This window comes from Sparus aurata, chromosome 22 (genome assembly GCF_900880675.1).
Source record: "Sparus aurata chromosome 22, fSpaAur1.1, whole genome shotgun sequence".
Lineage (NCBI taxonomy): Eukaryota > Metazoa > Chordata > Actinopteri > Spariformes > Sparidae > Sparus > Sparus aurata.
The window spans coordinates 1592094-1608547 of record NC_044208.1 but is presented as its reverse complement, the minus strand read 5'-3'; the positions used below and the strand labels follow the sequence as shown (position 1 = coordinate 1608547).

Genomic DNA, 16454 nt, shown 5'->3' with positions numbered 1-16454 from the left:
TATGGTAAATCTATGGTTAATTCAACTTAAGTTCAAAGATTTTTCACTCTTAAAAACTATGAAATGCTTCATAAATCATTTATTAAGCAATTGTTTGAAAGTTGCAACTGACATTTATAATAATAATAAATAATACATTGTTAATAAAGCTGTTTGTTAACAGAAAATTAACTATTATCTACTGTTTTTAAAAAACGATCTAAAAAGGTCCCTAGAAACCCATGTGAGCTGTTTATACAGGGCTCATAATGCAGTATTTTTGCTGCAGGGCATCAACCAGATAACTCCAACAAGATTAGGAAAGTAAGAACTATGGGTGTTCCTTGCAATTTAATTCATTCATTATCTACACATTCAAAGGCTGTAAAAATAATTATCCAACAGGAATAACATACTTGTTGAATGATATTGACAATTCATGTTTTAAAATGTGACGTGAATGTGGATGGTTTGATTGTTGTGTCTTTCTGTAATGACAGCCTTGTGTAACTGAATGTTGTAATATATGCAATAGGTGATTTGTTTGTTTTTACAAAGGGGATGGACATTCACCTGCAATTGGCAACTCTTGTGGTTCTTTTGGTTTAGGAGCTGTGGTCAGGGCTTCAGATTCTAACTTGCACAAACCCTAATCAGAGCAAGGATCAATGTATATGCTGATAAAGCATTGTAAGATGCAATGTCTTGTCCTTTCAAATCACACCAAACAGCACATTCAACAAGATAAAAAGATTTATGCCTGGTGGTGAAAGTCCATAGAGATACAGGATGGTGCTTCCAAGCAGTTTCAAAGTCCTGTATTTGGGTAAATAAATCTGAATATCTCTTCTGCAAATGAGTTGCCGACACAAGTCACATGACTGAGAAATCTGGCACCTTACAATGTCTGCTGCAGAACCCGGCTGTCAGCCAGGCCTGTGTTTGCAAAATGCTATTTGACAGTCACTTGATAAGCAACAATTCAGCTGATATATTCCTCATTTACTGAACTTACTGAACAATGCTTGGTTGGGATCTTATATTGCTGTGCATTTGTGTGAGTGCCTCCTCACGTGTTGGCGAGTGCAGAATTCCAGGAAATTATTAACAAGGGAGCGTGAAGTGCAGAGCCTCTTATCCACAGAGGGTTGATAAAAGCTAAAAGGTGTAGGCTTTGTTTTGGAAGATCAGCTCAACTCATCCATTAAGTGATGAGATTTTTCCAAAAGGTAGAATTTATTTGATATCTAATTAATTAATTGGCAATTACTCCCTCTGCCTATTTATTACTATGATCAGTAAATTAAAAATGAATGGTAAAACTTTACAGTCCTTACTCAAAATCCAAAAATGCCCTCCTAAGTTCTTATAAGATGCTTATTAAAATCAATAAGACTGTATTAGCATTAATAACTTCATAAACATGTTAGACAGTAAGCCATTGATCAGCACTTCAGCACTAAACAAACTGTATTTTGTCTCTTTTCTTTATAATAGCATTGCAAAAAAATTTGTTGAGTTCAAATAAACTATTTATTATGTCTTTGTTAAGATTAATACATACTTTTTTATGCATTCATTAGCCATAAAATATGTATTTTTTAACAGTTAACTATGCTTTTTGCAGCTACCGGGTCTAAACGGAGAACAATGCTTTGTAAGTATTAATAGAACTGTTATTATACAGTAGGGGTCGACCATTATGGCTTTTTCAGGGCTTAAACTGATATAAAATCATTAGAACTCAAGGAGACTGAAAACCAATATGTGGGACCAATATCGATTTGCAGTAGAAATGTAACTCTTTGCGTCAAAATTTCCAACAACCAGTAAATTAATAAAAATTGAATAAGTTCATTTTGCTTAAGTGCTGTTCTTAAGTAACTTTTTCAGGTGCTTTCAGATTCTGATTACTTAGTGTTAATAGGCTATTAATTGTGATGAGTTACCAATCAGATAGTGTTGTAGGCTTGACACCGTGTGCAATCTGACAGAAAAGTCACAGATACCGTAATCAGATAAATGCTGAATATTGGTTGGATAATAAGCCAGGGCTGACAATCGGTCATTATTCATTTTTTTCTTGTCTCTAATACAATACAATTAACATGTTTATCATGCTATTATGAACACTTGTTTAGTCTTAGTAATGTGAATTAGCATTGAATAAGGACCTAAAAGATCCTTATTACCTATTAACTAATGCATATTACAAGGTCATTAACATTAAGTTTGGGCCGTCTTTATAACTCCTACTTTGAAGCATCTTTACATGGTATATAAAATGTTTTCAAAAGGATCATAACATGCTGTAAGGACTTGTCCTATCATGACATATGATTACAGATATTTTATACCATGATATTTAGCATCCAGTCAGTGGAGTGGAGTTTGCCCAGTTGTCATAGTGCTGCAGATGTTCCAACTGTAGGTGGCCTTTAAGCACTAAATTAAATGACGGGCAACTTCATCTGCCGAGACAGATCACGTTTCTTAAAGATTAAACTTTTCATTCCAACTGTTAGCTAGTATTATAATTTGTAACAAAACACATATGCATTCATCTATTGGCTTATTAAAGTTTTAAATAACCAAGGACTTAAGTTACTCACTACCCCGGTTATCTTATAGGAGTAGGTGTCACTTATGAGCACTGGTGACACAATGTCGTTTTCATCTGAAAAGCTGATTTTTTTGCCTTACGTGACAAAGGAGCTGGCCAGTAGGCCAACAAGGCCAACAGCAGCGCCACCCACAGCTGTAATTCTGCAGCCAAGGACATCGGTGAAGACACTGACAATGGGAGAGCAGAAGAAGATCATCCCCATGGAGAGGGAGCCCACCCATGCTGCAAGAGACACAGAGAGAAGAAAACCAGAGTGAATGAATGTATGAGAAAATCTCACAGCAAGCTGTAAGCCAGAGTTTTTATCATTTCATATTCAAAACAGAACAGTAACACCAAACAAAGCTGTCTCCAGGAAGATATGACCACTAAACAAAGCTCAGTGATGCAATAACAGATCACTGTTGCTCTTGTATCCACACACACACGCACGCACGTGCACACACACACACACACACACACACACACACTTCCTTTTTTAGATCTTGATCATTAATCATACTGTACATTGTTTATATCTGCATCCAATTGTCTTTCTAACCTTGAAGAAAACATGTTTGGTAAAAGCTACAGGGAAACCTCTAGGCTTTCCTGGAACACACACTGTGTGCACAGGAAAGACTGAACACTTAGGTGTGATTTCTCAACACTTAGCAGGGAGATAGCATGGAGATATCAAGCTCATGGGTATCATCATACTGTAACATTGCATGCAACTCCTTAGACTCAGAAGGACAAAAAATTATCCAGACACCGGAATTATGTTCGAATTATGTTGCTATCATTGCAAATGCTTTATTTTGGAATTCCCATAATACTTTCCTGTAAATATGAGCAATATAAGTAACATTTTCATTTATTTATTTGTTTGTTTATCTAAAAGGGACAATGCACGTCAATTGACATTTTCAGTTTACACTCAAAATGTAAATATGCCAGTTAGCAAGAAAGCTAATTTTCATCTGTATTTGGTTATTATAATATTTGGTTATAGTGAGTGTAATCGTTCTATAAATGCACGGAATCTCTGTGTGTGTGTGTGTGTGTGTGTGTGTGTGTATGTGTGTGTGTGTGTCTGTTGGTCAAAGATCTCTGCGGATAAGGATCACACTGACCCGAGACTTTCAACATGGCTGCTGCGTGGTTCAGTGGTGTGCATCTAAGCATTTGTTTGGACTGCAATGATACCGTGAATACATTATTTCATAAATGCTTTACACATTCCGCCGAGCATTGTCCACCAGAGCCACCACAGTCACGTGCCCACCAGAGCCAATTACTGCACACCGTGGCCACGTGCGCACCAGAGCCAATCACTGCAGAGCTCAAGCCCACGACGTACCTGAAGAAACAAGCAGATTTAAACCTGCAGCTGCGCGAGCTGGACCGGGATTTTGCCGGCGGTTCGGTCCCGTTCTGTTCTGTGCATCTAAACTGACTGTTGTGGATTAATGAGATTAAACGAGTCCGGACCGAGTCTGTTCGGGTCTGAGGAGATCCGGAGACGCGCGGACAACAAAGTGGAATTGGAATCTGTGGATGTTCATGTGTAGCTAGCCGCTAGCTAGCTGCTAGCCGCTAGCCGCTAGCTACACGGCCCACCTCCCAAAGCGACGGACCGGACGCATCGGCATGTCCAAAACCGGACCTAGGGTAAATAATGTCCACCACGCTTTTTCGCAAACATTGCCGTCACGTTTGCTTTGTGTCTGGTGCAGGAAGAAACAGTAAAAACGGGCTTTTGTCACGAAAGTGTCGAGGCAGCAAGTTTGGTTGTTGAGGAACAGGAAGTTGTGAGAGGGACCTAGGCGGATGATTGACAGGCAACGACGGTCGGACAGCGATATTGAGAGTTGAGAGATTTGTTACATTTAGCGTGTTTGGAGTGTGTAGTTAGTGTGTTATGTAGTGTTTGGTGTAGTGTGTTTAGTGTGTAGTGGAGTTGGTTTTTCGTTTAATGAGTCAGAACAATGAGAAGATGCTGAATGTGGAGCAGGCAGTGCAGCTCTCCATTCAGCTGGAAGGAGCACAGGCAGACCTGAACATTTCCTGCATTTAAATGTAAATAGTTACATATAACTTTGTAAATTTTTTACAAAGTTATATGTAACTATTTACATTTACAAAGTGTTAATACGTATGTCAAAATGTCAAAATGAAAAATAACTGTACAGTCACACATGTGAGGTTGTGCTAAGTAAACAGTTTTTAAGGTGAAATATAATGGCAAAATCAAAACTAGTCAAAAACAGCCAATTATACCCTGGAATATTGGATTTCACAACAAACCTAAATATCCCTGACGTCCCACCTTCAAACACAGCCTCATTTGGCCATCCATGAAAAAGCTCCTTAACCTCCCACTTTTTTATAGGAATACACTTTTGTTACGGGCACTGCACTAGTGTTGTTTAAATTATGGGATATTATGCAATGCAACACATTTTATGGAAACATATCTTAAAATGATAAATTAATCAACAAAATAAAAAAGATGATGTCTATATTTGGCTGATCCAGTGACTCCAGTGAGAGACTCACTTTCTCTAGGAACCATACTGTGAACCCTTAAGTGTCATCTTAACGTCCTTAAAAGCATCTGGAACCTAATGATCAGAACCTAAAATCAAAAACCCTTCAAGACCCTAGGAACATCATCTTGAACCACCACGACTTCCTAGTTAAGTCCTCAAAGAGTTCCTAAATCTCCCTAAGGACTTTTGGAACATCCTTAAGTGCTTCTGATAGCTCTTCAGAACCTCCAAGTTTCAATCTCTGCAAGGACTATTTAGACCTTCCTTAAGAACTTTTGGAAACTCAAAAGAATGTCATCAAACCCTCTCAACAATATCAACTTCAATAGCCACATGAACCTCAAGTGCCCCTGAAATCTCATCAAGAACATTCATCACCTTCTCAATCACTTTTGAAACCTTATTAAGACCGTTTGGGACCTTACCAGAACATCTGAAACATCATGAATTTCAACAACCTCTGGAACCCCCTCTAGAATTTAGGAAAGATCATCCAAAACATCAGTAGACCCCCCACATGTACTTGAATATGTGACAAATAAATAACTTCATCACACGGATGCATATATCCGATATTAGCTTGAGGCAGTGATACTTGTTGGTCTAATTTATTTGAGATATTAAATGGATAGCTACGTGAGTATCAACTGTACAGCCTAATCTTTACTGGTCGACTAATCTTTGTTGTCTCATGCCTGAACAATTTTCTACATCCAGTTAAGTTGATTGGCCAGGAGGAGAACTACTCAGCCTGTGAAAACAACTATATACATACTTTGCCTCTGGAGGAGTTTTGACAAATTTGGAAAAAATAAGCCCTAATGATGTCAATGGGGTTATCTCAGCCTGTCCTTGAAGAGAACACATTTATAACGGAAAGCCTGTTTAACAAAATGGGGTGTGGATTTTGAAAGACCTGGGTGTTTACCAGGTTGGGAGGGTCTAATGAAAAGGTTTTATTCACTTCTATGAACGTATAGAAACTAACTAGTGAGAGAAACCCTTTCATGTCTTCTATTCACCTCGGTCAGTGACCAATATCGATAATAAAAATATTTTCTTGAGCAGAAAAATGGAACTAGGCTTCAAAGCGTGTCTCTTTTCTTCTCTTCTCTTCTCAACTGAAATGCTTTTATTTTTGACTGTAAGTCAGATCTGCCTCAGCAGAGCTAAAAGTCTGACCATCAGGCCAACCACAGGAAACAGTGTTTGCATAATGCTTGGTCAGCAGTCTTCTCTGCCTCTACAGTTAAATACTACTGTCACATGCTGCAGCATACCTCCAGTATATGCACATTTAGATTTACATCGATGCAGATGAACAATTCTGGGATAGTAACAGGCGGGCCTAATTATTGTAGGATTTTTCAAAAGAGAGCCGAGAGAATTAGTGTTTTTTAGATAACTGTAGGCAGACAGAGAACTTAAAGCTCTACATTTGCCACTAACTTTATGACAAATGGTCAGACAGGAATGAGCTGACATATGCTTGGAACAACATGTCACTCTAGAAACACTTCATAAATAGAAACATCATGGAGCCTTTAGATTTTAGGTTTCCATTCTTACCAAGCAAAATAAGCAAATATGATGATTGGGAGTGGGGAAAAAAGAACCAATGTTGACAAAACCACAAATTGCGCAAACGCTAGTGCAGCGCCCTTTGACCATAAAGAGGATGCAGAAGCCGGGAGTGAGTGACATGTTTTGGTATGAACGACTACCTGGGGCACTTTAAGGTCTCTTTTGGAATCATACATCCTACACTGGATAAAGCATACTGTCGGTAGGGTTGAACATGACTAAACAGGTTAATGACAAGTCTGCACATGTAGCACAGCTAATATAGACAAAGTTGTTTTTTCTCAGTTCTGAAGCCGAGTCAGAGGAAACCTGTGGGAAACTGTAGAGCAGTGTTTTTGTAGTCTGTTTTTTACATGAGTAAGTGGAGATCACTGTGTCAGATTTCACGGTTATTGCCAGTGTCACTGCTGTGTCTTTATTCTCCCTGTATCTTCATCGCAACCCATTCTGGCAGAGTATTGTACACTAAGGTTCTGCCATAGGATAGAGGTTCTGAAGCAGTGAAGCAGTTCAATAAACAGAATAAAAATACTCGGCTACCCTAACAAGATTAATCAGAACTATACTGCTGCCTTTTTTAAGTTAAATAGCAACAACACCCTTGTTTAAGTGAACCAAGAGATTACAGCCAGGTAAGCAGCTCTGTCAGGCTACAATGCTAATTGTCAAGAAAAACAAACTGTAGACCAGTAAAGTACAGCTGAAACTGATGGGTGTGTCATTTGTTTTGCAGAACCAAAGCCAAAGGATTACACAAACTGATTATAGTCCATGGGCCAGACCAGATTTTGGTACCACTAAAGGTGGCAAAACCTAGTAACATTTTTCGAAATGGTACATGTCAAAAATAGATGAAATTTTGGTATGATAACCCATCCTAAGTGGTAGCTTTGTGACAGTTATTAGCACATGAAGTTAAACACCCCCTACAATAAATAGGCCTCCAGGCGCGGGTGCATATCCTATTTTATGCTCATTTTTCAGAGCTTTACTCATCTTTTATGAGGGCATGTTTGGTAGCATTTTAAAGGGTAGATTCATAGCTTTCATTTTCATTTTCTAAAAAATACAAAGGTCACATGGGCTCTTCAAACTGTCAACAACAACTATTTTTCCACAATTTTCGCCTAAACTGTATTCTCTTTTATAGCATTGTGACATGTAGGAACAACACTGACACAAATAACAAACACTGAAATACTCACATGACTGTAACAATTCAGGAAATGTATAATTCTCCCATATCTATCTATAAATACAAGGAATCTCTGTCTGTCTGTGTGTGTGTGTGTGTGTGTGTGTGTGTGTGTATGTGTCTGTTGGTCAAATATCTCTGCAGATAAGGATCACACTGACCCGAGACTTTCAACATGGCTGCTGCGTGGTTCAGTGGTGTGCATCTAAGCATTTGTTTGGACTGCAATGATACCGTGAATAAATTATTTCATAAATGCTTTACAAATTCCGCCGAGCATAGTCCACCAGAGCCACCACAGTCACGTGCGCACCAGAGCCAATCACTGCACACCGTGGCCACGTGCGTACCAGAGCCAATCACTGCAGAGCTCAAGCCCACGACATACCTGAAGACACAAGCGGATTTATACCTGCAGCGGCGCAAGCTGGACCTGGATTTTGCTGGCTGTTCGGTCCGTTCTGTTCTGTTCTGTTCTGTGCATCTAAACTGACTGTTGTGGATTAATGAGATTAAACGCGTCCGGACCGAGTCTGTTTGGGTCTGAGGAGATCCGGAGACGCGCGGACAACAAAGTGGAATTGGAATCTGTGGATGTTCATGTGTAGTTAGCCGCTAGCTAGCTGCTAGCCGCTAGCTACACGGCCCACCTCCCGAGGCGAAGGACGGAAGGATCGGCATGTTCAAAACTGGACCTAGGGTAAATAATGTCCGCCACGCTTTTTCGCGAACATTGCCGTCACGTTTGCTTTGTGTCTGGTGCAGGAAGAAACGGTAAAAACGGGCTTTTGTCAAGAAAGTGTCCAAGCAGCAAGTTTGGTTGTTGAGGAACAGGAAGTTGTGGGAGGGACCTAGGCAGATGATTGACAGGCAACGACGGTCGGTGTGTAGACAGCGATATTGAGAGTTGAGAGATTTGTGACATTTAGCGTGTTTGGAGTGTGTAGTTAGTGTGTTATGTAGTGTTTGGTGTAGTGTGTTTAGTGAGTAGTGGAGTCGGTTTTTTGTTTAATGAGTCAGAATAATGAGGAGAAGCTGAATGTGGAGCAGACAGTCCAGCTCTTAAGGAGCACAGGCAGACCTGAGCATTGCCTGCATTTAGATGTAAATAGTTACATATAACTTTGTACATTTTTTAAATGTATACACAAATTTAGCAAACAACAATTTATATTTGCATTATAAGTAAAACAAAAAATGGTTTGTTAAACATATTTGTGGTTTTCACAGTAAAAAAATCTAATTTTTTCTACTTTTTTGTGATTTTAGGTCCATTGTGTTAATACGTATGTCAAAATGAAAAAATAACTGTACAGTCACACATGTGAGGTTGTGCTGAAAATAATGACACCAAGTAAATAGCTTTTAAGGTGAAATATAATGGCAAAATCAAAAATAGTCAAAAACAGCCAATTATACCCTGGAATATCGGATTTCACAACAAACCTAAATATCCTTGACATCCCACCTTCAAACACAGCCTCATTTGGCCATCCATGAAAAAGCTGCTTAACCGCCCACTTTTTTTATAGGAATACACTTTTCTTACGGGCACTGCACTAGTTATACTACTATGAGGGGTGATTGTGGGCCTTAAAGCGGAACATGGGCCCAGGCGAGAATTGTCAATAATTGCTAATTGTTTGGTATTTTAAAAGAGTCTTTATTTAGCAGGCAGATCAGATCAGTAGATTTTTATCCTAATATTTAATATTTAAAGACTGCTCATCATTTAAGATAGGTGGGTGTCCAGTTGGGTTTCTTTTCCAGCCTTTCAGGCGTTCTTTTTTTTCTTTTTTCGGGGTAATCCTTGGCTAAAGGGATAAAGTTCCCTGGTGGAGGAAGGCAGTTCAGGGCCTTGGCAGTATTATCAAGTTTTCTGTTGATAGAGGCGGTGATTGTGATTTGCTTTTCTTACCAGTCAGGTGTCGGAAGTTGGAGCTTAAAGGTGGGAGGCAAAGACTGCCATTAAGATGAGCCAGCTGGAACTTCAGAAGGCCACAGTCTGTTCTCTTGTCGGTGCCCTGTCTTTTTCCTGATTCCTAAGTATTTCTTTGGTCCCTGTGTTCGTGAGTGTGAAGCTGACATTTACGTTTACCTTTAGGTAATTTAGCAGATGCTTTTGTCCAAAGCAACTTACAATGAGTACATTTGTCACAAGAGAGAAACCACGACATGACAACGTCGATGGAGTAAAAAGAAATGTAGAAACAATTTTCAAGCCCTCATCTGAGGATAGTAACTGCTATTTGTCAAAGATTCTTTAAGTGCATGAGTGCTAAGAGTGCCAAGTACTATGATACGAACATACAAGTGCATACATTTTTTAAATTTTTTAAAAAATGTTTAGAAAGGGGGTTGGGAGGGAGTCATGCTATGTGGGGTTGAGGTGAAGTCTGAACAAATGAGTCTTGAGTCTATTTCGGGAGTTGGATAGTGATTCCACTCTCCAGACAATGGTCGGGATTCCGTTCCACCACTTAGGTGCCAAAACAGAGAAGAGTTGCAACTTTGGTGAGTGGGCTTTGTTTGCTCTAAGCGATGGGGTTAACAACGGATGTAGAGGAGCGAAGTGCTCTGGCTGGGGCATGTAGTCTGACCAGTTTTTGGAGATAGACGGGTGCAGTTCTGTTGACGTCCTTGAAGGCCAGCACCATCGTCTTGAATCAGATGTGGGCCGCAACAGGAAGTCAGTGGAGGTCACAGAGGAGGGGGTCACATGGGAGAATTTGGAAAGATTGTTAACAAGGCGCGCTGCAGTGTTCTGGATACGCTGCAACGGTTTAGTCCCACAGGCTCGGAGTCCAGCCAAGAGGGAGTTGCAGTGGTCCATATGGGAGATCACCAGAGCTTGGACCAGGAGTTGCGTCACGTCTTTTGTGAGGAAAGACTGGATCCTGCAGATGTTGTAGAGAGCAAATCTGCAGGATCGGGCCACAGTAGTGATGTTGTAGTGCCGAGGCTCTTTGTTGTTAACGAGGCCATACTGTGAAATCCTCGACAGTGACTGACAGGTCTATGCAAGGGCAGTCTTTCCCCGAGTTCAGTTTTTCTAAGGTTGAGTTTGAGGTGATGCGCAGCTGTCCAAGCGGAGATGTCTGCCAAACATTACGAGATGCGCATCGCAACATGGGTGTTGGAGGACAATGGGGAAAAGAGAGGAACAGTTGGGTGTCGTCAGCATATGTGATTGCAAATGTGATTGCAAAACCTAGTGATCTTGTGTATAGTGAAAACAGAAATGGTCCTAATACTGAGCCTTGAGGGACACCAGTTTCCAGAAAGCAGTGTTTGGACAAGGAGCCGTTCCATGTGACCTGAACGTACGATGATGTGAACCAGGTCAGAGCAGAGTCAGCAATGCCACGTTCAGCCGAGTGTGGAGTGAAGAGAAGGATTTGGTGGTTGACCGTGTCAAACGCAGAGGATAAGTCAAGGAGAATCAGGACTGATGAGTTGGATGAGGCTCTGGCTTTACCGAGTGACTCAGTCACCATGAGGAGGGCCGAAATTAGAGATACAGGTCTGTAGTTTCGGATGTCAGCTGAGTCTAGGGTGGGTTTCTTTAGGAGTGGCTTAACTGTGGCTGTCTTGAAAGGAGCTGGAATAATGCCTGAAGTGAGTGAAGATTGATCCAGGTCTCGGGAAGGGCCAGGAGGTGGAGAGTCTGCAGGGAGGCATAGGCTGAAATAGTGTCTGCCTTCTTGACTGCAGATTGGCAGTTCCATAGCCCCCCTAGTACTTCAAGTTCAGTACTGGTGGAGAATGTCGGATAGGAGAGACTGCTTGGGTTACAGCCTCAAGCTTTTTGTCTCTAGTGAAATCTTATTTGGTTTGATGTCCTGACTGCAATTGGGTAGACTTCATAGCTACAATTGGTAGTGGACAGTGAATTACGTTGACTTCCTCGGTAGACTCATATTTCAGTACATTTGAGCATATTGTAGTTGCTTTGCAGTGGCCTGAGGGATGTGTTATGCCATTTTGTTACGATACAAATTAACTGGTTAATCTCAGGAGGCCTGTTCAGTTGAGTACAGTCGAGTTTATGATAAGGTAAAGAGCGCTATCCCTTGTGTGTTTGAGCTTGTGCCTGAGGCGTACAGGCGGTGTTGTTGTCACGGGTGTGTTTGACAATAAAACTATGAAATAACTGGAATTCCGGTTAGGTAAGCATGTGAACGGCAGGCATCTTTACTCTAAAAGTCAACCCTACTAGCCTACAGTAAGACAGTGTACGCCACTAACTTAATATAAACTGGCATGATGTCAAAATCAAGGAAATACACTAAAAAGGCCATCGAGGGAGAGACCTCAACCTCAAATATGCAACAACACCTGTGTAGCTAGCATTGCTAGCTTACTGGAGGACCACGGAGCTAGCATATCCGCCGACTTCAAAACTACTGCTGCGGCTTTAGAAGCAAAACTGGACTGTACACAGGCTGTGGTGGCAGAGCACGCCCAACAGATTGACTAGCTGGAGGCCAAAAGAATCTCTCGTCTCCCCTGAACTAGACCGAGCACACCGTGTGCTCACTGCCAAGCCACAACCAGGGTTGCAGCGGTGGCCGGTAATAATTTGTCTCCACCGGTTCCAGACAAAGGAGATGACTGTACGGGAAGCTTGCAAGAGACAAGGCAGCCTTCAATACCGAGGAACGCCGGTGCATATCTACAAAGACTACACTCCTGAGGTCCTGGAGCAACTACTGTGACACCATGTCAACACTGTACAGTCTTGGCCTCAGACTGTCTCTCCTGTTCCTGGCCCGACTACAGATTACGCTGGCAAACGGAGCCAAAAAGAGGTTGGAGCCGCCAATTGTCAACAGAGACCGGACGTTGAAGCTGACTAATAAACTCCAGCTGGACCGACGGCAGGCTGCACTAACTGCACTGTCAAGCCTTTCCAGGGCTGGACCCACTTCGCCTTACCAGGGATTACGGATCCTGGGCTCACACACAACTGAAACAATGTTCAGCAGGTAAGCTCCCAGATAGCCCGGGGCTACCTGGCAGCTAATTGGTGGCGGAGTCAGTAATGCAGTCAGACACTTTAACCCCTTAAGGAACACCCTTGTTTTTGGACGGAAACCAAAACCTGTGTTCCAACCTCTGTAACTCTGTGTCAGTATGTCATAGAATCACACTTACACTTCTAAAACTTGAGGGTGTTACCTTTCCAATGGTACCAAGCACATCCCTGAGTCTCAAACTATGTGGGAGCTGTCATGCTTTTAATTTCGGTATGTCACACAGACCGCCCAGACTCAAACCAACAGCCAACTGCCTTTATCTGACCACTCTGTTGCCTCTTGTCTGACCCATTCGACAGAAAAGTTGCATTGAACCATACTGCCTCGACAGCTGCCAATTACAAAGTAGCGTGTATGTTTGCGCTTGTGTGAGATCGGGCGGCGCTAGTCTTGTGCCAGTAATTCAAAACAGGTAAACAGGAAATGACGGAATGGAGTGCATAGAAAAACGAAGCGCACATCATAGAGTTCAGCGGCACACACAGAAGTACGCCCCTCCCACACACTGCGCTGATTCGCTAGCACACACCATTCAGAATGGTCATACAGCTAGCACACAATCAATCAGAGTATCCAATGGCTCAGACGGCCAACAGCCAACATTCCCAGACTTTGTAAGCTGAATTGGAGCAGACACTGTCCATGCAGTCCCAAAAGCTTCCAGTGCAGCTGAACACATCGAACAGATTTGTTCCCGAATTCGTCTGAGTCTCCCCAAACGCTTCAGATGGCCAACGGTCAGTGTTGTTTTCTCTTTGGCTGTGTGCCTATATTTAGATAATGGTGAAAACAGCCAAAGTGTCCCATGACAGACTGTTTCATACACTGTTCAGATCACAATGGAACACGTTACAAGACTTGGGTAAAAATATGAATTCATCAATGCATTGCAATATATTTTTTCCCAATTCAATATCAATTCAGAAAATCCTCTGAATCAATTCAGGCAAGCAGCGGCCTCCGACCACCCGCTTTCCCTCACCGGACGCCTCTCGGTCCCTGCCTCCAGCAGCTGGAAGCGCCTCGCCCGTGACCTTGCTCTAGGGTCGGAGGGTAATGCGCCACGGAAACACTGTCGGAGCTGTGGAGGCGGGTAGCCAATGTCTGACGCACCGCTCTTTCAGAGACTGTAAACTCCCAGCGCAGCCGGCCTCACCCTGGCCGCTGCACCGTGTGCCCACGGGTAGCACTCTCCTCCAGGGAGGGAGGGGGGTTCAGTGTTAATGTTTTACCCCCTCGCGTCTAGCCGGAGGGCGGAGGGACCGCGGTTATGTCTATATGTCAGACAAAAATGTGCCATGCAGTCCCAGAAACAATGGCACATTCTCAGCTTAACTATGGTCGCACTATTTTAGAACTATAAACACATTGTGGGCCTTTGTTTACATTTCAATTCGAACTAGAACTTCCTAGAGGAAAGATTTATAATTTAAGATTACTTTTTTGAATTTAAAAATTATCAACAGGTACTCTAACGAATTATTTGTTTATTACTACTTATTACAGAATTGATATCGAATGATGATATGATGATGATGATTATGATGACAAAAATCTACTGATCCGATCTGCCTGCTAAATAAAGACTCTTTAAAAATAGCAAGCAATTATTGACAATTCTCGCCTTGGCCCATGTTCCACTTTAAGGCCCACAGTCATCCCTCATAGTAGTATAATGTGGGAGGATTATACATTTCCTGAATTGTTAGAGTCCTGTGAGCATTTCAGTGTTTGTTATTTGTGTCAGTGTTGTTCCTACATGTCATAATGCTATAAAAAAAACTACAGTTTAGGTGAAAAATAGTTGTTGTTGACAAATTGAAGAGCCCATGTGACCTTTGTATTTTTTAGACAGGCCCAAAACCTGGTTTAAATGAACGCTATGAATTTACCCTTTAAAATGCTACCAAACATTCCCTCATAAAAGACGAGTAAAGCTCTGATAATGAGCATAAAGTAGGATATGCACCCGCGCCTGGAGGCCTATTTATTGTAGGGGTTGTTTAACTTCATGTGCTGATAACTGTCACAAAGCTACCACTTAGGATGGGTTATCATACCAAAATATCATCTATGGACATGTACCATTTCAAAAAATGTTACTAGGTTTTGCCACCTTGAGTGGTACCTTTGTGGCCTTTGGCCCATGGACTATTATGGCCATAGTTCATCCTAAGCGGGATATGAAAGCAAAACTCTCGCCAAAATGCAACCTAGGCTTTTTTTTGTGAATGTATATGAGTCAAACCTCTTGTAAAAGCATAATTACGATGAAAGAGGCACTTTTAAGATTTACCGTAGTTTCGTTTTCGGCTCAAGCTCATTTTCAATGGGAGTGCATGGGGCACTTTTACGATAGCATTAAAATCACTATCTTTAAAACACTAAGAAGACTCGACACAACATGAAACTTTGCTCGTAGTATCACCAGGGTCTCTACACATGAACATGAGCATTGAGAACATTGTTTCAATCATATACATTCACAAAAAAAGCCTAGGTTGCATTTTGGCAGAAGTTTCACTTGAATGTCCAACATTCATAGCAATCCTTTCAGAAGGTGTGGAGATATTTCACTGGATAATGAAGAAATCTTCCACAAAATGCTGGCATGAAAGTCAGGGTACTGTGAATCCATTCATTGCTTTGAGACATTTCTTTCAAAACCAAAAAAAAGACAACTTCATTATTCACAAAGTGAATTATCAGTGGATCGATAAAGTCATGAGGATACATTTTCTGAGGACTTTGAATGATCGTACAAAATGTAATGGTAGCATTGCCAGCATTTGTTGAGATGTTTCAGTCTGGACTAAAGTGGTAGCCCAACTGAGTGTAGCATACTTTACACAGAATTTTTTGTAGATGTCAATCACCTCAGTCCCCTGCCCCCTCCATTCTGTTTTTCCTGTTCAGGCCCAGGGATAGTGTGTCCTGATTCTTGTTGTGATAGAGGGATGCTCAGTGAAGTTTTGAACAAATCGCTAGCTACTCAGTACAGTAGTGTGTCAATCCAATCCAGACATATATTCACTGGACACTGCTGTGTTCAATTTCCAGTTCAGTTCAGTTTATCCCATAGTCAAAGGCTTTTCACACGTAAAATTACTGACATGAAATCTATATTTCTGACATGAAATCTATATTTAGTTACGGTCCCCTCGCTCAGTGACCTGTTCTGCTCTGGTTTCCCCATCTCAGCCAACCCACTTTCATCTACGTATTCCAGCCATTGCAGTCAGAAAAATGCACCAAATTCAATGGGGTCCACTCCGCCTGGTCTCATATTTGTGGGGATATCATCCCCCTTTAAGCTACATCATGTAATAAATGGCAGTGAACAAGCAGAGCAAAGAATCCCTCAAGGACAACAGGAAATTGCTGCTGTGGTTTCATCTGCTGGTTCTCTAGATTTAAAAGCATTTATGCTTCAGACAAAGAAGAATTCCAAGTTGAAAAATGTAATATCAGGATTCTCTCTGTCCCAGTGACATCCT

At 41.5% G+C, this 16454-nt stretch overlaps 1 protein-coding gene across 1 annotated transcript in view; it reads right to left on the bottom strand.

Moving 5' to 3' along the window:
• Window positions 1-16454, bottom strand: part of slc16a10 (solute carrier family 16 member 10) — a 68512-nt gene that overhangs the window by 15470 nt on the left and 36588 nt on the right. Inside the window, exon 2 of the mRNA XM_030405746.1 lies at window positions 2683-2827. Within this exon, the coding sequence (XP_030261606.1) occupies window positions 2683-2827 (145 nt within the window). The remainder of the gene's footprint in view (window positions 1-2682; window positions 2828-16454) is intronic.